The sequence below is a fragment of the Haematobia irritans genome, chromosome 3, assembly GCF_050003625.1.
Source record: "Haematobia irritans isolate KBUSLIRL chromosome 3, ASM5000362v1, whole genome shotgun sequence".
In the NCBI taxonomy this organism is placed as follows: domain Eukaryota; kingdom Metazoa; phylum Arthropoda; class Insecta; order Diptera; family Muscidae; genus Haematobia; species Haematobia irritans.
Genome location: NC_134399.1, coordinates 115,104,990 through 115,127,159, shown reverse-complemented (window position 1 = coordinate 115,127,159; position 22,170 = coordinate 115,104,990). Strand labels below are relative to the sequence as shown.

General features: G+C 29.8%; 1 protein-coding gene across 2 annotated transcripts in view; it reads left to right on the top strand.

Moving 5' to 3' along the window:
- The window catches only part of m (zona pellucida domain-containing protein miniature), a 271,195-nt gene extending 249,480 nt beyond the window's left edge, over positions 1–21,715 (top strand). For both annotated transcript variants that reach the window (XM_075299790.1, XM_075299791.1), the window contains exons 4-8: positions 2,356–2,509; positions 2,636–2,763; positions 10,660–10,807; positions 11,251–11,373; positions 19,910–21,715. In XM_075299790.1, the coding sequence (XP_075155905.1) occupies positions 2,356–2,509; positions 2,636–2,763; positions 10,660–10,807; positions 11,251–11,373; positions 19,910–21,348 (1,992 nt within the window). In that variant the 3' untranslated portion in view covers positions 21,349–21,715. The remainder of the gene's footprint in view (positions 1–2,355; positions 2,510–2,635; positions 2,764–10,659; positions 10,808–11,250; positions 11,374–19,909) is intronic.
- Positions 21,716–22,170: the final 455 nt, after the last annotated feature.

Genomic DNA, 22,170 nt, shown 5'->3' with positions numbered 1-22,170 from the left:
CTACAGAAATAAAATGTTGGCAAAACTTTCTATCGAAATCAAATTTTAGTATAGAAATAAAATTTTGACAAAATTTTGTATAGAAATAAAGGTTTGGCAAAATTTTCTATAGAAATAAAATTTTGAGAACATTTTCTTTAGAAATCAAAATTTTCTATAGAAATAAAATTGCTTTTTTTTTATCTCAGCTTAAAGCCATGCATTGACTAAACTACAAGTGTAGCTTAACCAACAGAGGAAAAGTATGCTTGTCAAATTTATTTGGGCAAAGCCCTATAGACTGCAAGATGGTTGGATGTACAGCTGTTTCGGAATTACCACATTCCTCATCAGCATCCTCTACTTGCAGCAAAACTATCAACCAATTATCAGAATAAATTCGGGTAATTCACTCAACCCAACGTGAACTACACTTGAACCTCCCGAAAAAGGGTTTGATAGTCGGCTACTGCCTAAACAAATTTGCCAGCATATCTCTTTTCCTTTGCCAAACTCAAATCATCGATTTGTATGTATATGGCTGGGTTTGTTTTCGAGCGTGCTTCCTCTATCTTCATTCGTTTTGTTTGTTATTGTTGGCTTCTCTTCAATCGTTATTGTTGTTTTTTTTTTTTTTTTAATCTAAAATTGGGACAAAATTTTCTATAGAAATTAAATTGGGACAAAATTTCCTATATAAATAAAACTTTGACAAAATTTGTAGTTATTTGTAGAGAGATAAAAGTTTGACAAAAATATCTTTTAGGAATTTTGACAAAATTTTCTAGAGAAATAAAATTGTTACAAAATTTTCTTTAGAAATAAAATTTTAACAAAATTTTCTATAGAAATAAAATTTTGACAAAAATTTTTATAGAAATAAAATTTTGACAAAATTTTCTATAAAATAAAATTTTGACGAAATTTTGTATAGAAATAGAGGCTTGGCAAAAATTTCTATAGAAATACAATTTTGAGAAAATTTTCTATAGAAATAAAATTTTGGCGATACTTTATATAGAAAAAAAAAGTTTGATTTTGTATAAAAATAAAATTTTAAGATGATTTTCTATAAAAATAAAATTTTTCAAAATAGTATTTGTTCTGTTTGGTATTTTTTTTTTAATTTTCTCCAAATTTTGGTAGATGAATTTTGGCTCGAGGGGCAACTGTGCTCAATAGACGTTTTTATTAAGCAAATAAAGCATATCCGTAAGTGGTTAAAAAGAACTCGGTTTTGCTCCCCACTGCATATATGGGAGATTTATCTAACTTTTATCCGATTTTTCCAAAATCAATAGCGTTCGTCAAAAAAAATCTATATCGAATTTCATCAAAATCGGTTAATAATTGCGACCGGAATCCTGCGAACAGTAAATGCATAGACGGACGAAAAGACGGACGGACACCAAGGCTTAGATCGATACAGGAGGTGATTCTGAGTAGATCGATATGTATTTTATGGGATCTTAAATCGATATTTCTGGTAGTCAATTGTTTTTTTTTAAATCAAAGTTATTATTCCCTTACAACTATGCGGTTTTGGATGTAATAATTGAAAATTATGTTCGGAAATAATTGGTTCATTAAATTTTCATTCAAATCTAAAGAAAGTTATTTCATCTAAATAAGTGTGAATAAATTAACACTAACACAATAAATAATTTATTACCTTAATTAAAATATTAATTGAGATCTTTTACCAAAAACAATTACATTTTTAATTGAATCGATTAAAAATTAATCGATAGTGTCGAAAAAATCTATTATTCTTTTATAATCGAGCATAATTTTTATTTCAGATAAATTATGTGAATGATGCCATCAGTATCGTGATTGAAGAATATGAACTAAAAAAAATATTGGATCCAAAAAATTTTTGATTGAATTTTTATGTGTCATCAACAAATTGGAAGCTAGTTGATGTCACATTTTATGACTATTTGAAATATGTATAAATTGAATTGGTTTTTTTTGCCAATACAATTCCATATAAATGTGCTTTAAACTCATTTGTCTTTTAGCAACGCCCATGCGTACGTGTGTGTATATGTGTGTGCTTGGTCCATATATCTAAGCCTCAACATGATACTCTTTAACTAGGGACAGCAACAGTAGGTGGCTTCCCCTATTGGATGGCATATCTTTGGCTAAAAAGCTAAAAAGAGAACATCTATGTTTTAATTAAAATTCCACTGCTATAATGAATGTTTAAATATTTGCCAGAGAAATATGAACGTTCTTAACTGTTTGTTGTTCTTCTTTTTTTTTATTTTCATTATTTTTACATTCATACATGTGAACATGCGATGACGATGATGCAGAAGACCATTTTAACTAACAACTTTGTGTGTTTTTTTGCTCTTTTCTTTACAGTTTAGTTTAGTCTTAGCTGGTAATGAATTGTGGCCAATGGAAAGGCCGGATGGTATGCCAAACATAGTCTCATTAGAAGTGATGTGCGGTAAGGATCATATGGATGTTCATTTAACTTTTTCACATCCATTTGAGGGTATTGTTAGTTCAAAGGGTAAGTAGGTGTAAAAAGGAGGAGGAAACACATTATCTGGTATTTATTTTCAAAATGAAATGAGTTAATAATCTTTTATTTTTCTTCACATCCCATAAATCAACAATAAAACCATAAAATAAACAGGTCAACACAGTGATCCACGTTGCGTTTATGTACCTCCATCGACGGGAAAAACTTTCTTCTCATTCAGAATATCCTATTCGCGGTGTGGCACAAAGCCTGATTTAAATGGGCAATTTTATGAAAATACGGTAAGTTTTTAATAATTAAATTTTATCAAAATCAAATTAACTTTCGGCAATTTAAATTTAAATTTTTAATACCAAAGCCAATATTTTGAAGACTGTAGGGAAGTGAAAAGCGGCTACCTCTTAGTGCCAAAGAAAACTACACCCAAAATAATTTTTACTTGGATTTAAAAATTTTGATCTTCCCTTCAACATTTTGGTATTGATTGCGAACAAAGGTTGGGGTTACTTTAAAAAAGGTCGTTTTTTTAATCTAGGCTCTATAAAATTAAAATTGAGATAAAGATTTCATTTTTCGAATTTTAATTCGTTTTTTACGATTTATTAACAAAGCTATTCATTTATAAATAAAACCAGTTAAAAAATTCACATTATCAAAAATCTTTAAACTACAAAAAAAAAACTAAAAATAAATATTAGCCTATATTTGAAGCTTTTTTATCCTTAATCCAAAGATTCGATGTCTCTGTAAATTTAAAGATTATTTCTTAAAATCAAAAAAAGAAATCGGTGTGAAAAAGTCATTTGTGGTCATATGAATGAAACTTGGCTGAAAGATATATATTGGCGAAATATCTAAAACTGAACCCACTTACACCAAAATCAATAGGGATCGATTCTGGGCCAAGAAATTTACTTGTGCTAAATTTCAAGTCGACTATACTACGATTCAGGAAATGGTCCTGAGTAGACCATTTCGCAAAAAAGGCGAAGTCCAAAATGAAATGAAAATGTACTTTTTGGATCCGGAAGGGGAACAGAATTAGCCCATAAGCAATGATTGGTTAATGGATTTATCAATGTAGCGGAAATAATCTTTTTATGCATGCATTTACTTCGCGTTCTTCAGATGTTATGCTATTTCGGATCTCATTTTAGAAAAATAAGAAAAAACTAAAATTAAAATTTTTCTTATTTTTTCGAATTTTATATCTACATAAAGATGTTTTTAGTAACACTGGCGAATATTTTATAGCAAATTCTACTTTCATTTTGTGGGAAATTTACATTTTTTGCACAGTAAAATCCAGAAAATTTAAATTTATTTGCGCAAAAGAAAGACTTTTTATATAACCACAAAAGAACTTCTTGTGAAGGGAAAATTAACTACATTTCTAGAAGTGTATTTTTGGACTTTAGAAGTAATGACTAGAAAGAATATTGACATTTATTTACAGCGTAATTATGTAAAGTAAGCCACTCTATTTACCTGGCATAGGTTAGGTTAGGTGGCAGCCCGATATATCAGGCTCACTTAGACAATTCAGTTCATTGTGATACCACATTGGTGAACTTCTCTCTTATCACTAAGTGCTGCTCGATTCCATGTTAAGCTCAATGACAAGGGACCTCCTTTTTATAGCCGAGTTCGAACGGCGTTCCATATTGCAGTGAGACCACTTAGAGAAGCTTTGAAACCCTCAGAAATGTCACCAGCATTACTGAGGTGGGATAATCCACCGCTGAAAAACTTTTTGGTGTTCGGTCGAAGCAGGAATCGAACCCACGACCTTGTGTATGCAAGGCGGGCATGCTAACCATTGCACCACGGTGGCTCCCTGGCATAGAAATAATTCCAAATTTTACCTAGCACAAAATTACTGATCAGAAAGATTAAATTTAAGTTCAAATTGTGAGGAAATTTACAATGGCTTCGTACTTTGTTAAAAATACAATATCGAACATGGCGTATATACAGCCCGTAAGTTAAGACAGGCCGTAATTATTCGCGCTATAATTAGTGAGCCAAATTTTAACCGAATCAGATGAAATTTATTCCTCCATAAGGCTCCAGAAGTCAAATTTTGGGGGTCGGTTTATATTGGGGTTATGATCCGATTTTAACATTAAAAAGCATATACTGACATCACGTACCTAATTTCAACGGGACTGGATGAAATTTGCTTCTCCAGGAGGTTCAAGGAGTAAAATCTGGTAATCGGTTTATCGGTTAAATGTACCAATTATTGACTAATTTTCAGCCGCGTAGGATAAAATTTGCTCATCCAAGGAGACAAATCTAGGGGTCGGATTATATAGGAATCCGATATGGCCCAATTGCAATACCATCCGATGTAGATCAATGACATTTTTCGATGGGTAGTTAGCTTGATTTCCACAGATGGACGGACGGAGGGACATCGACTCAGAATTTCACCACGATTTAGGATGGGGTCTTAGACCAATATTTCTATGTATTACAAACGGAATGAAAAAGTTATACCTCCTATCCTATGGTAGAGGGTATACAGAGTAGGTGGATATCACCATGTTTGCCAGTCGAGTCAATAATAAGAAATTTCTATAAAAAGTCTACCAATTTAAGGCAAAAAATCCCCGTATTGAAGCGGTAAGCATGCAGACTTCTATGCAATTAGGTAAATTTGAAAATCTCCCTACTTAAGAGAACGGAATCTTAACATACTGGGTTAAAGTGGCAGCCCGATTTACGAGTATTTTCAGGATCACTTAGATTATTCAGTCCATTTGAATTTAGCAGGCTGGAACAAATCTCTCAACGAGTTGGCTGAGCCATTCAATATTTAGCTGACTACACCCAGAGAAGGAATATGATCACCTCATGCATGTTTCAAGAGCAAAATGTTATTTTTGGATGGTGACCATGTAACATGTTTGTCGCAAAAATTTTGTTTTCTCGCCAATGATAACATGCTTTCCGAAAATATACACATAATTTCCGAGAAAATAACATGGTTGAAGCGAACATGTTACATGGTCACCATCCAAAAATAACATTTTGCTCTTGAAACATGTTTGAGGTGATCATATTCCTTCTCTGGGTGTATAGGGGAAACACCTGGGAATTAACTAATATATTGTATGGAATGTAATCCGAACTTTCAACCAATTGACACATATTCCCTTCTTTATTCATCAAATGCTACAAGAAATGTTACAGTTACAGATAAACTATATTGCAAATGCCTCATTTCACTTAGCCAGCAATAAATTTTTATCTAAATCTTAAGGCAATATATTGTGACTTATATTCTTTGCATGTAAATAATGTAAAACTTCATTGTGATTTGAGTCTTTTATATTTTCGGTTGTTAAATAACCAAGAGCCATAACAGAAAATCAATAAAGCACTTTCTTATTGGCTAAACTTTGAAGTAGAAAAGCCATATAAAGCCCTGAAATGTCTTTAGAATTGCTTTCGTTCATTCATTCACTCATTCGCAATAAAAGATGTTCATCAACAGATATTTCATTTTAGTTCCATTGAAATTTCTTCAATGGATACTATTGTTTGAGTAGTATTTACCAAGGTCTGTCTGTCTGTTCGTCTGTCTTTGGCATTTATGTTGACTATGGTTTATAACAGACAGTCAAAGGATATGGCACTTGTCGAAAATGTGCAGGCATAAAACTGCAACCAATGCTGAGACACAGATGATGGTGATGCAGCAACATTGGTAAAGATGATGATGATTATTATCAGCATGTAAATACTTTTCCATACAATGGGAGGAATTTGTATCAGTTAGAATGCTGGGAAAAGAAAACAAGATTTTTGAGGTGATTATTACAATTATTTAAATGTCCCTCGGCGTAGCGGGTTACTTGATATTAAGAAACCACATTGGGGGCTATATCAGAAAGGATACACAACATATTCGGCACACCTATTAGTGGACCTGAACTACGGGGGTTGCCTGTTATTTGGCAGGATTGGTCAACACGGTTGCCATTTGAGACAAAAATAATCTACCAAAATTTGCAGAAAATTTTACCAAAAACTACCAACAAAATATTAGTTTGAAAGAAATTATTTCTTCAGAAAGTTTCGTCAAAATTTGTTTTTCTATAGAAATTATTGTCAAAATTTTATTGCTATATAAAAATTTGTCAAAATTTTATTTCTATAGAAAATTTTGTTAAAATTTTATTTCTATAGAAAATTTTGTTAAAATTTTATTTCTATAGAAAATGTTGTCAAAATTTTATTTCTATTGAAAATTTTGTCAAGATGTGACTTCTTCTCACTTTGGGTTTAGTGAACTACTCGAATTTATGATGATAATTGGTTGAAAGTTTTGCTGCTAGTAGATGATGCTGATGAGGAATGGGACAATTCCGAAACGGGGGTTAATCCAACATCTTGCAGTCTATAGGGCTTTGCCCAAATAAATTTGACAAACATTGTTTTCCTCTGTTGGTTAAGCTACTCTTGTAGTTTAGTCAACGCAATGGTTCTAAACTGAGATCAAAACACCAAATATGATTGAAGTACAAACAAACAATAAAACAAGTAAGGAAAGTCTAAAGTCGGGCGGGGCCGACTATATTATACCCTGCACCACTTTGTAGATCTAAATTTTCGATACCATATCACATCCGTCAAATGTGTTGGGTGCTATATATTATACCCTGCACCACTTTGTAGATCTAAATTTTCGATACCATATCACATCCGTCAAATGTGTTGGGTGCTATATATAAAGGTTTGTCCCAAATACATACATTTAAATATCACTCAATTTGGAGAGAATTTGATAGACTTTTACAAAATCTATAGACTCAAAATTTAAGTTGGCTAATGCACTAGGGTAGAACACACAATGTTATTTAGTAACAAAATATGGGAAACATTTAAATCTTAAGCAATTTTAAGGAAACTTCGCAAAAGTTTATTTATGATTTATCGCTCGATATATATGTATTAGAAGTTTACGAAAATTATGGTCATTTTTACAACTTTTCGACTAAGCAGTGGCGATTTAACAAGGAAAATGTTGGTATTTTGACCATTTTTGTCGAAATCAGAAAAACATATATATGGGAGCTATATCTAAATCTGAACCGATTTCAATCAAATTTGGCACACATGACCATACTACCAATTGTACTCCTTGTTTTCAAATTTCAAGCCAATCGGGATAAAACTCTGGCTTCTGGGTCCATATAAGACCATATCGGGCTAAAGATATATATGGGAGCTATATCTAAATTTGAATCGATTTCAACCAAATTTGGCACGCATAGCTACAATACCAAATCTACTCTCTGTGCAAAATTTGAACCAAATTGGGCCAAAACTCTGGCTTTTAGGACCATATTGTCCGTATCGGGCGAAAGATATATATAGGAGATATCTAAATCTGAACCGATTTCAATCAAATTTTGCACACTTGACAATACTACTAATTGTACTCCTAGTGCAAAATTTCAACCAAATTCGGCCAAAAATCTGGCTTCTGGGGCCATATAAGTCCATATCGGGCAAAAGATATATATGGGAGCTATATCTAAATCTGAACCGATTTCAATCAAATTTTGTACACTTGACTATACGACTAAGCGTTATGTTTGTACAAAATTTCAAGCAAATCGGTATAAAACTCTGGCTGCTGGGTCCATATTAGTGCATATCGGGCAAAAGATATATATGGGAGCTACATCAAAATATGAACCGATTTCTTCCAAAATCAATAGGGTTCTATTCTGACCCAAACTAGGAACATGTGCAAAACTTGAGGGCGATTGGACTTAAATTGCGACCTAGACTTTGATCACAAAAATGTGTTCACAGACAGACGGACGGATGGACGGACGGACGGACGGACGGACAGACGGCCATGGTTATATCGACTCAGGGACCCACCCTGAGCATTATTGCCAAAGACACCATGTGTCTATCTCGTCTCCTTCTGGGTGTTATAAACATATGCACTAACTTATAATACCCTGTTCCACAGTGTGGCGCAGGGTATAAAAACGAACAAAATTTTATTTCTATAGGAAATTTTGTCACAATTTTATTTCTATTGAAAATTTTGTCAAACTATGATTTTTATAGGAAATTTTTGCTAAAATTTAATTTCTATAGAAAATTTTGTCAAAATATTATTTCTATAGAAAATTTTGTTAAAATTTTATTTCTATTGAAAATTTTGTTAAAATTTTATTTCTATAGAAAATTTTATCAAAATTTTATTTCTATAGAAAAATTTATCAAAATATTATTTCTATAGAAAATTTTGTTAAAAATTTATTTCTATGGAAAATTTTGTCAAAATTTTATTTCTATAGAAAATTTTGTCAATATTTTATTTGTATAGAAACTTTCATCAAAATTTTATTTCTATAGAAAATTTTGTCAATATTTTATTTGTATAGAAACTTTCATCAAAATTTTATTTCTATAGAAAATTTTGTCAAAATGTTATTTCCATAGACAATTTTGTCAAAATTTTATTTCTATAGAAAATTTTATCAAAATTTTATTTATATAAAAAATTTTGTCAAAATTTTATTCCTATACAAAATTTTGTCCAAATTTTGTTTCTGTTGAAAATTTTGTCAAAATTTTAGTTCTATAGAAAATTTTGTTTGTCAAAATTTTATTTATTTAAATGGAGAAAAAAAATAACAAAAACCTTTATGAAAAATGTTTTTTAATTCTTTATTTTTATTTTTTTTTTAATTTTTTTTTATTTTTTTTATTTTTTTATTTGTTTTAATAAAAACACCTATCCTAACTTAAATCTAATTACGAGACCAGCTCAGCTATATGATTAAATTCGGAAAAAGAACATTTGGCGTTGAAATTGGAAGTCAGTATATTAATTTTGTCAGCCACTAAGTCGATATTAGCATCGTGGTGAAGTACCTCAGTTGAGAATAATCTGGGACGGTTGTAAATTAATTTAAGTACTTTATTCTGTACGACTTGCAATTTTTTTACATGAACATTTGCACTAAAAGCCCAAACAGGAGCTGCATAGAAAATAACGGCTTGAAAAATAGATTTAAATATTAACATTTTGTTTTTTAAGTTCAACGCCGAGGTTCTGCTAATAAAAGGGTAAAGAGTTCTTATAAGTATATTACATTTATTGACAATATAGGCAATATGATCTTTAAAAATCAATCTTTTGTCTAGCATTAACCCTAAGTATTTAACACTACTTTCCCATTCGACTTCACTATTGTTAACAATTATATTAGTTTGGGGTAAAAAACATTCCTTCCTTTTCCTTGTAAAAAATATAGCTTGACATTTGTCCGAATTAACAACTATTTTCCATTTGGCATAATAATTTAACAGTATATCTACAGATCTCTGTAAATTATATATTATATCTGATGATAGCCTCCCAGAACATAATATAGCTGTGTCATCAGCAAAAATGGATAATGTAGAATTTTCCAGAATCGGAATATCAGCCGTATATATGTTATACAGTATTGGGGATAAACAAGATCCTTGAGGGCAACCTGCTTTTATTTCAAATAATTCCGACATCACAGAACCGATATGTACTCTAAATGATCTAGATTGTAAAAAAGTTCTTATTATCCGCACTATTGACGACGGAAATCCTAACCTTATCAGCTTATAGACCAGTGCATCATGTCAGACAGAATCAAACGCAGCTTTAATATCGAGAAGTAGCATGCCTGTAGAGTTTTGTACATTAAAATTAGTCTTGACAATATTTCTAATTCGAACTAAGGGATGAAAAATTTGTGAAGTTGGAGAGGAATATTTTGCGAAAACATCAAGAATTTTACCAATCAATGAAACAGTAATAAATCGTCCATTTTTGGTAGAATTCTACTAACTGTGGCAACCGTGGCTCAAAATACTGTAGAGTCAGAGGCTTAAAATTTTTGAAAAAAAAATCTTTAAAAATGTTCATTGAGAAAATATTGGTGAACAATTGGTACCAGTTTCCTCCCACTGTGCATCGTACTTGAAGTATTATGCCTTCAGTTTGCTGCTGCAGTTGCTATTGATATTTTGACTGTGTTATGACACAATGTTCTTCTTTTTGATTTTATTGTTTTACATGTGAACTTAGTTTATATCTTGGATTGGCCATCGTCATCCGACTCTCATATTTGCCTTTCTTTTGTGGTCTTCTCTTGCAGGTGGTCGTGCAATATGACAAAGATCTCCTAGAGGTTTGGGATGAAGCGAAACGTTTACGTTGTGAATGGTTTAATGATTATGAGAAAACAGCATCGAAACCGCCAATGGTCATTGCTGATCTGGATGTAATACAATTGGATTTCCGAGGTGAGTTAACAACACCAACAACAGCAATTTGTTTGCCCATTATAACCTGGCGCTTGAGAAGCCATTAAGCACCCATTCAACAACAAACAACCAACAAACCACCAAAAACCCTATGGCATCACCAACAGCAATCCTTTGCCAACTGACTGCCAGAGTGACTGACTTTGCTATTGAATGGATGCAGAAAGATGGATAACAAGATTTTTTCGGATGTGATTGGCAATTCACTAGAGCAATGGTGCATTGTAAAGTAATTAAATTGTTTGACCCGTTTCAAGGAAATTGGGTTAACCAATATTAATTGTGAAAAGGCTTTAAGCGTTTTTTTCTGTGTATTTGCCTTTTGTGAGAAGATTTTATCGTTATTCGGTTTAATCTCTAGTTGGCCTTTGTTTGGTAAAATAAATTTGTCTTATTTGTGTTTTTCTTGGTTTGTCTTTCAGGCGATAATGTTGATTGCTGGATGGAAATTCAACATGGTCGAGGACCATGGGCTCCACCTGTCAGCGGAATTGTACCATTGGGCTCTACTCTCACTTTGGTGGTGGCCATCAATGACTATCGAGGTAAGTAATAAATCTCAGTTATTCGAAGGAAGGAAGTCCAATATCTAAAGAAATCTAATATATACGATGGTAAAGAAAGTCGGCATAGTACGATGGTTGCATATCCATCTAGCATAGAAAGGGCCAAGGCAACGTAGTTTTATATTTGTCTTTACCCCAAATCCTTAAAAATGGTAGTCGAAAATTGTCACACACAGAAGCCCACTATTAAACACTCAGCAAAACCGAAGATTCCAAAATGTAGTTTTGATCCCCAACTTGTGATCCAATGAATTTTAAATGGCAATCAAATTTACAAAATAATTAAAATTTCCATTTGCTCACATTTTTTGGCACACGCACTACAAATGGAAATTATATGCATAATTTCAATTAATTGTTTTTATTTTAGTAATTTTTTATACCCTCCACCATAGGATGGGGGTATATTAACTTTGTCATTCCGTTTGTAACACATCGAAATATTGCTCTAAGACCCCATAAAGTATATATATATATTCTGGGTCGTGGTGAAATTCTGAGTCGATCTGAGCATGTCCGTCCGTCCGTCCGTCTGTTGAAATCACGCTAACTTCCGAACGAAACAAGCTATCGACTTGAAACTTGGCACAAGTAGTTGTTATTGATGTAGGTCGGATGGTATTGCAAATGGGCCATATTGGTCCACTTTTACGTATAGCCCCCATATAAACGGACCCCCAAATTTGGCTTGTGATTGCTCTAAGAGAAGTAAATTTCATCCGATCCGGCTGAAATTTGGTACATGGTGTTAATATATGGTCTCTAACAACCACGCAAAAATTGGTCCATATCGGTCCACTTTTACGTATAGCCCCCATATAAACGGACTCCCAAATTTGGCTTGCGATTGCTCTAAAAGAAGCAAATTTCATCCGATCAGGCAGAAATTTGGTACGCAAAACTTTGTCCATATCGGTCTACTTTTACGTATAGCCCCCATATAAACGGACCCCCAAATTTGGCTTGCGATTGCTCTAAGAGAAGCAAATTTCATCCGATCCGGCTGAAATTTGATACATGATATTAGTATATAGTCTCTAAGAACCATTCAAAAATTGGTCCATATCAGTCCATAATTATATATAGCCCGATCCCCAGATTTGAACTCCGGAGCCACTTGGACGAGCAAAATTCATCCGATCCGGTTGAAATTTGCAATGTGGTGTTAATATATGGCCGCTAATAACCATGCCAAAATTGGTCCATATCGGTCTATAGATATATATAGCCGATCCCCAATCACACAAAAATTGGTCCATATCGGTTCATAATCATGCTTGCCACTCGAGCAAAAATAATCTAGCAAAATTTGTCGAAATTTTATTCCTCTAGAAAATTTTGTCAAATTTTATTTCTGTAGAAAATGTTGTCAAAATTGTAAATCTTTTGAAAATTTAGTAAAAATTTTATTTCTATAGAAAATTTTGTCAAAATGTTATTTCGATAGAAAATTTTGTTAAAATCGTATTTCTATAGAAAATTTTGTCCAAATTTTACTTCTATAGAAAATGTTGTCAAAATTTTATTTTGTCAAAATTTTGTCAAACTTAATTGTGTACGTATTTAATCGGCCATTTTAAGTTTAATATATACCACGTATGGACTATGTGGTATATATTACGGTATTAGGAAGTTTTAAGATACCTTGTCATCGGCAAAAGTTACCGCAACCCAAGTAAATCGATTGTGGATGACAGTCTTCAGTAGAAGTTTCTACGCAATCCATGGTGGAGGGTACATAAGCTTCGGCCTGGCCGAACTTACGGCCGTATATACTTGTTTTTTAATAATTTTGTTTCCATACAACTTCCAAAATGTTATCAAAATTGTCAATTTCTCTCCGTTTACCTACTGAAAGACCCCATATGTATGCAAACATTTTAGCGCTTTCTCACTTGTTTTTATTTACCATGCTGGCCATTTTTATAAAAAATTTATTCAAAGTTTTATTTCTTTAGAAAATTTTCTCAAAATTTTATTTCTATAGAAAATGTTCGCAAAATTTTATTTTGTAGGTAATTTTGTCAAAATTTCATTTCGTAGAAAATCTTGTCAAAATTTTATTTCTATAGAAAATTTTGTCAAAATTTTATTTTTTTAGAACATTTTATTTCTATAGAAAATTTGGTCAAAATTGTATTTCAATAGATTTTTTTTTTTAATTTTAATTTTTTTAATTTTTTATAGAAAATTGTGTCAAAATATGATTTCTATAGAAAAGTATGTCAACATTTTATTTCTATAGAAAATTGTGTCAACATTTTTCTCTATGTACAATTTTGTAAAAATGTTATTTCTATAGAAAATTTTTTCAAAATTTTCTTCCTACAGAAAATTTTCTCAAAATTTCATTTCTATAGAATTTTCTCAAAATTTGATTTCTACAGAAAATATTGTCAAAATTTATTTTATTTCTATAGAAAAGTTTGTCAAAATATGATTTCTATAGAAAATGTTTTCAAAATATGATTTCTATAGAAAATTTTGTAAAAATTTTATTTCAATAGAAAATTTTATCAATATTTTATTTCTATAGAAAATTTTGTAAAAATTGTATTTCGATAGAAAATTTTGTAAAAATTTTATTTCGATAGAAAATTTCATCAATAGTTAAATTTCTATAGAAAATTTTGTTAAAATTTAATTTTTTATAGAAAGTTTTGTCAAAATTTTATTTCTATAGATTTTTTTTTTCAAAATGTTATTTCTATAGAAAATTTTCTGAAAATTTTATTTCTATAGAAATTTTTTTCAAAATTTTATGCCTATAGAAAATTTTTTTAAAAATTTTATTTCTATGGAAAATTTTGGCAACATTTTATTTCTATAGAAAATTTTGTCAACATTTTATTTCTATAGAAAATTTTATCAATATTTTATTTCTATAGAATATTTTGTAAAAATTGTATTTCGATAGAAAATTTTGTAAAAATTTTATTTCGATAGAAAATTTCATCAATAGTTTATTTCTATAGAAAATTTTGTTAAAAATTAATTTTTTATAGCAAGTTGTGTCAAAATTTTATCTCTATAGATTTTTTTTCTTCAAAATTTTATTTCTATAGAAAATTTTCTCAAAATTTTATTTCTATAGAAATTTTTTTCAAAATTTTATGCCTATAGAATTTTTTTTTTTTTAATTTTATTTCTATGGGAAATTTTGGCAACATTTTATTTCTATAGAAAATTTTGTCAACATTTTATTTCTATAGAAAATTTTTTCAAATTTTTATTTCTATAAAAAATTTGGTCAAAATTTTATTTCTATAGAAAATTTTGTCAAAATTTTATTTCTACAGAAAATTTTTTCAAAATTTCATTTCTATAGAAAATTTTGTTAAAATTTATTTTTTTTATAGAAATTTTTGTCAAAATTTTATTTTATTATTAAAATATTTTGCGAAATCTATCAAACCATCCAGAATTCTAGCAATCTACCAAACAGTATTAAATCTGCCATTTGTTGTTGAATTCTACTAACTGTGGCAACCGTGCTTCTAGGTCCAAAATACTGACCCCGCACACTACATGCGGAAACTATGTTATATGCATAAATTCAATTAATTGCTTTTATTTTAGTAAACGTTTACGCATTGGTGCTTGCTGGACATCAGTGGCTTTTACGCACACGTTGACAATTAAATCTGTAACTTTGTTGTCTCCATCTTCATCGTCCATTCATCGATCAGTGAATGCCGATTAATGTTGTCGACGCTGTAGTCAATGATAATTGAATTTGTTGTAGTTGTTGCCATTAAAATCCCATTAAATTTCTTATGTTCAGCAATAACATTATTAGTCTTTAACAAGCAAATGTTTGATGCCGCTGATGCCATGATCATAACAAGACATGCCTAACACTTCAAATGCCGTCGGACCATATCACATCACAGATATGTTGACCAACACCTAGAATTTTATAGACTAACAAGTGACAATCTACTATGTGTATTTAGACGGTAATAAAATGAATACCATTAAATATAAACGTGAAATCTAATGGATTATTTGCTAATATTTAGAACTGGGTAAGAGTGGTGCAAAATTTTAATTACGACAAAATAGATTCAAGATCAACTTTGTATGGTACACTCAAACAAACGTTTACTTGGATCCAAAGATTTTGCCCTTAAGGATTTTGGCATTGGCCCCGAGCCAGAGAAGGGGGTTCTTTAAATCTAGGATAAAAAAAAATAAAATTATGATAGCAAAAAAAATTAAAATTAAAATACAGATCTCATTTATCGAACATTTATTCTCATTTAATTTATAAAGGTGCGAGTGAAAAAAAAATTCTAACAGATACTTCAAAGTAAAACATATTTTTTAATGTAAAAAAAAAAACTTTAAACCAAAGATGCTAAATCCTCAAAATAAATCTTAGCCTACCTTTGAAGCGTTTTTATCTTAACTCCAAAGATTCAATATTTCAATTAATTTAAGGAAGATTTCTTTAAATAAATTGTTTATTTCTTTACTCTAAGTACAAATTTTGAAAATGAATAGGAGGCTCAACCGCCAGCAACTATGTGAAAATCGAAATTTCCAGAATGGAAGCGGGCGAACCGTAGCACAGTGCTTCGATCTCATATAATGAATGAACAATGAATAGAACGATGCGTTGTAGGAAAACGAAACTTGGTAGGGTCTTGTTGACGGTCAAACCTAAGAAAAATGCAAAGGGTTCAACAATAGCTCATTGAACAGATGAGTGAGGTAACACAAATAGCAAATTGTCCGTCATTTGGGAATGGGTATATATCGATCTTTGAAAGTTTGTATGGTTAGAGCCGCGATATTGGCCAAGTGGTAAGCCCAATTTTGAAACACTAGGTAGACTGGCACCACGGTTGTCACTTGAGCAAAAAATATTCTACCAAAATTGTTATTGTGAAAAAGTGTTTCTTCAAAAGAACAACTTTATTATTTTATTTTAGAAGTTCAATATTTTTTTACTCACTCGTAATAACGAAAATTTATTTGAGTGTATAAATTATCCCTTGAATTGTAAATGTGTGGAAGTTTTAAATATTATTAGTTTGCACCAACAAGAAAACGTTACTACTTCTACAAAAGGCAGCAAAAGGGAGACTTTGATAGTACGGCTTAAAACAAGAATTAAAATTTTTAACGATATTGACTTTATAGGATATTTTTATAGAAAATTTTGTCGAAATGTTATTTTTATAGAAAATTTTGTCGAAATGTTATTTCTGTAGAAAATTTTGTCGAAATGTTATTTCTGTAGAAAATTTTGTCAAAATTTTATTTCTATAGAAAATTTTGTCAAAATATTATTTCTATAGAAAATTTTCTCAAAATTTTATTTCTATAGAAAATTTTCTCAAAATTTTATTTCTATAGAAAATTTTCTCAAAATTTTATTTCTATAGAGAATTTTGTCAAAGTTTTATTTCTATAGAGAATTTTGTCAAAATTTTATTTCTACAGAAAATTTTGTCTACATTTTATTTCTATAGAAAATTTGGTCAAAATTTTATTTCTACAGAAAATGTTGTCAAAATTTTATTTCTATAGAAAATTTTATCAAAATTTTATTTCTAAAGAAAATTTTTGTCAAAATGTTTTTTCTATAGAAAATTTTATCAAAATTTTATTTCTAAAGAAAATTTTTGTCAAAATGTTATTTCGACAGAAAATTTTACCAACATTTTATTTCTAAAGAAAATTTTTGTCAAAATGTTATTTCTATAGAAAATTTTGTCAAAATGTTATTTCTATAGAAATTCTTCAACATTATATTTCCATACAAAATTTTGTCAAAATTTTATTTCTATAGAAAATTTTGTAAAAATGTTATTTCTATGGAAAATTTTGTCAAAATTTTATTTCTATAGAAAATTTTGTCAAAATTGTATTTCTATAGAAAATTCTGTCAACATTTTATTTTATAGAAAATTTTGTCAAAATTTCATTTCTACATAAATTGTCAATTTTTTTTCATAGACAATTTTGTCAATTTTTTTTCCATAGACAATTTTGTCAAAATTTCATTCCGATAGAAAATTTTATTTCTATAAAAAATTTGTCAAAATTGTGTCAAAATTTTATTTCTATAGAACATTTTGTCAAAATGTTATTTCTGTAGAACATTTTGTCAAAATTTTATTTCTATAGAAAATTTTATCAAAATTTTATTTCTATAGAAAAGTTTGTCAAAATTTTATTTCTATAGAAAATTTTGTCAAAATTTTATTTTTATAGAACATTTTGTCAAAATTTTATTTCTATAGAAAATTTTGTCGAAATTTTATTTCTATATAAAATGTGGTAATGAAAGCGTTGACTTTCAATTTTTTCAAACGTTGGAAAAACCAAATTTTAAAATTATTGACTTTATAGGATAGTATATTTCTACAGAAAATTTTGTCGAAATTGTATTTCTATAGAAAAGTTTGACAAAAATTTTTTCTATAGAAAATTTTTTTCCATAGACAATTTAGTCAAAATATTATTTCTTCAGAAAATTTTCTCAAAATTGTATTTCTATAGAAAATTTTGTCAAAATTTTATTTCTATAGAACATTTTGTCAAAATTTTATTTCTAAAGAAAATTTTTGTCATAATGTTATTTCTATAGAAAATTTTACACAAAATTTTATTTCTATAAAAAATGTTTTCAAAAATTTTACTTCCATAGAAAATTTTGTCAAAATTTTATTTCTATAGAAAATTTTGTCAAAATTTTATTTCTATAGAAAATTTTGTCAAAATTTTATTTCTATAGAAAATTTTGTCAAAATTTTATTTCTATAGAAAATTTTGTCAAAATTTTATTTCTATAGAAAATTTTGTAAAAATTTTATTTCTATATAAATTCTGTCAATTTTTTTTCCTAGATAGTTTTGTCAATTTTTTTTCCATAGACAATTTTGTCAAAATATTATTTCTATAGAAATTTTTATTTCTATAGACAATTTTGTCAAAATTTTATTTCTATAGAAAATTTTGTCAAATTTTTATTTCTATAGAAAATTTTGTCAAAATTTTATTTCTATAGAAAATTTTATTTCTATATAAATCCTGCCAATTTTTTTTTGTAGATAATTTTGTCAATTTTTTTTTTCCATAGACAATATTGCCAAAATGTTATTTCTATAGACAATTTTGTCAAAATTTTATTTCTATAGGAAAAATTTTCAACATTGTATTTTTATAGAAATTTTTAAGCATTATATTTCCATGCAAAATTTTGTCAAAATTTTATTTCCATACAAAATTTTGTCAAAATTTTATTTCTATGGAAAATTTTGTCAAAATTTTATTTCTGTAAAAAATTTTGTCAACATTTTATTTCTATAGAAAATTTTGTCCAAATTTTATTTCTACATAAATCCTGTCAATTTGTTTTCATAGATAATTTTGTCAATTTTTTTTTTCCATAGACAATTTTGTCAAAATTTTATTTCTATAAAAAATTTTGTCAAAATTTTTTTCCATAGACAATTTTGTCAAAATGTTATTTTTGTAGAAAATTTTCTCAAAATTGTATTTCTATAAAAAATTTTGTCAAAATTTTATTTCTATAGAACATTTCGTCAAAATTTTGTTTCTATAGAACATTTTGTCAAAAATTTATTTCTATAGACATTTTGTCAAAATTTTATTTCTATAGAAAATTTAATCAAAATTTTATTTCTATAGAAAATTTTGTCAAAATTTTGGTTCTATATTAAATGTTGTAATGATAATCATAACGTTACTTTCAAATTTTTCAAACTTTGGGAAAGCCGAAATTTAAAATATTTAACTTTTTGAATTTTGAGTCAACTTTCCGCCTGTGGGATATTTGAAAAGTCGAAGTCGCATTTATCTTTCATTTCAAATTTGAATATTCGGTTTTTTTTCCATTAAAAGTCTATAAGCCCTGGTTGGTCAATATTAGAATTTGATGTTAACTTGATTTTTTTTTTTAAATTTGGAAATTCGAAATTGAAAATAGTCGAGTTTTTGAGTTTGACGAAGGTCGATATTACGAATTGTATTTTGTTTCCAAATTCGCTACAAGTCAATTTTCCAACTTTGCGATTTTTGAAAAGTCAACTTAAATGTGAATTCTTAATTATATTTTATTTTATTTTATTTATTTATTTATTTATTTTTTTTTTTTTTAAATGCCTAGAAGTTTGGTTTAGCAGAATAGCCAATTTTAGCTGACACTAAGGTTTGATTAGTCGATTTCGAAAAAATTAAATTAGAAAACTATAAAACGTCGACTTCGTCGTTGCGAGTTTTTGAGCTAAAAGTCGAAAATTCCATTTACGAGTACCTAATACCTACGATTTTTTAAATTTGATAATAGCACCATATGAGAAAAATTTCTTTTGTTTTTCATTATAGATTGTAGTAGGCCACTTGATCTATTATGTGCGTGACAGATATTCTAACCATTGCACCACGTTAGACGATTCATGCAAATTGAAGACATTACTTCTTATGACTTAAACAAATAACTATGAGTTTACTAAAATTTTGTTTTATATTTTCATTACAGGTGAATTTGATATGCGTGTGAAATCGTGTGTTGCCTCTGATGGCTCTGGTCATGTCATTAATTTATCGGATGAATTCGGATGTGTTCTTAGGCCAAAAATGATATCACGTTTCCTGAAATCAAGAGCTCCTGATGAGAGGGCTACCGTAATTACCTATGCCTTCTTCCATGCCTTTAAATTCCCCGATGCCTTAAGTGTTCACATCAAATGCAAAGTGGAAATCTGTCGCCATGGATGCTTGGATCATTGCCAGTCGGCCGATAACTCCAATGAACGTAAAGACGTCATAGGTCATGATCAAATGATGAACAAAAATGATTTGCTACATGAAATGGCTAACAATCATCATGGCATGTCCTCGAATATGCATCACAATATTGGCGGAGGAGGTCACACAAATGAAGTGGGTGTGGGTTCTGTTAGTGGTGGAGGCAACATGGGTCATGGAGGCCATGGAGCTGGTGAAATAGATCATGATGTCTTCTATGATGATATCATCCATAATCGCAAACAGCTATCTCAGATTAATAGTGGCATAGCCAATATATTGGATCATTTTCAGAATGTCCATGAGAAGAGTGCCAATTTACCACCTCGGCCAGTTCATGAGGATCCTGAGGAACAAGATTTGGATGATATATTTGGTGAAGAGGATTTGGCCAATTTGGATGAGGCTCAATATATGGAATTACGTAATAGTGGTAAATTCCCTCATGGTCCACGTCAATTGGCCCAAAAACGTATGGGCATACCTATGGCTGGTCCACGATCATTGGAGCCCAAAGATGATACGCCCAGACCTGTTTATCGACCACAAGCTGAAGCTTTAACACAAAATCGTGAAGATCATATAGATTTGGATGCAGCAACCAAAGAGCCGGAAGGTGACGATGGTTCACTAAAGAAGAGTGGTGGTGATAATAAAACTACAGCAGAGGGTACACCTAGGCGACGTCGCCGTTCCATAGTAATATCAGATCGTAAAGTCCGTAGTGCCGATGTGGGTGTGAGTGGCCTCTATGATGTAATTTCTGAAGCCGACTTAGCCTTTTCACCAGATACCAAACAAGAAGCTGTAACCGTGTTCCAAGGCAAAATAACCGAAGAAGTTGTCTATGGCATTTGTATGCCGGTCCCTGGTTTCAGTATCCTTTTCATTGTGGTTATATCGGCCACTATAGTGTCGGCCTTAATAGCTGGCTCTCTACTCTATCGCTATCAGTTACAAAAGGAAGCCATGGCAAAGGAGGCTCCCATGCCGGTTTATGGTACTTTAGCTTCTTGGATGACCCTGCGTATGTTCCGTATGCGCCAGCAAGCCCAACAACAACATGAACAGAATGCCGCTCAAAATGCAGCGGCCGTAGCAGCTGTTCACAACTCTCTATCGGCGGCAGCAGCAGCGGCGGCCACATTATCACATGAGTCTATGCAATAGGAAAGGCTAACAACAAAACTGGCGAAAATATCAAAACCGCAAAAGGAAGAATTTAACAAAAAAAAACAACAGAAAATAGGAATAAGAAGACCAGCTAGAAACAACGACAAACATTGACTGAATATTAAGAAAAAAAGAAACAAAATGAAATGAAAGAGAAATATTTATTGCAAAAAAAAAACTATATATAATAAATCCATTCCATTGAAAGTCTTAAATACACTTAACAAACAAAAAACAAAAAAGAAACAATTTCGGGCATAACTGCAATAGTTGTTTAATTTATTTATTATTATTTTTTATGAAATAATATTTACTTTTATTTTTAAAATAATTGTCCAAATTTTATTTTTGTATTTTAATGAAATGAACAAATTAATTTATTTATTTATATACACTTAAATTTTTAAAATAATAATTTTTTGTTTATAGTCTATAAGTTGTCATACCATTTATTTTTGTAACAAAATGAAATATTCACTTCAATATTTCCTGTACGAAATACTTTTTGGTGCTTTCCCATGGTGCATTTAGTTAAATCTACACACTTCACACTTGTCCTTGATTTCGAACAAATCTCTTTATGGTGTTTCTATTTCATAATCAACCTTTATTTTTTAAGTTTATCTATTATCTTTTAAGTTAAAAATAATATTTATGTCAATATACTCTATAAAATTTATTTAAGTTTTCTTTTTTTGAAATTCTAAATAAAATTTAATTTTCCCAAAAAAAATTTCATTTTGGATTTTGTACTAATGATCAGGAATTAAAATTATTTTCGCTCTAGGACGCATAGTTTATGAGCTATTAGTTTTCATA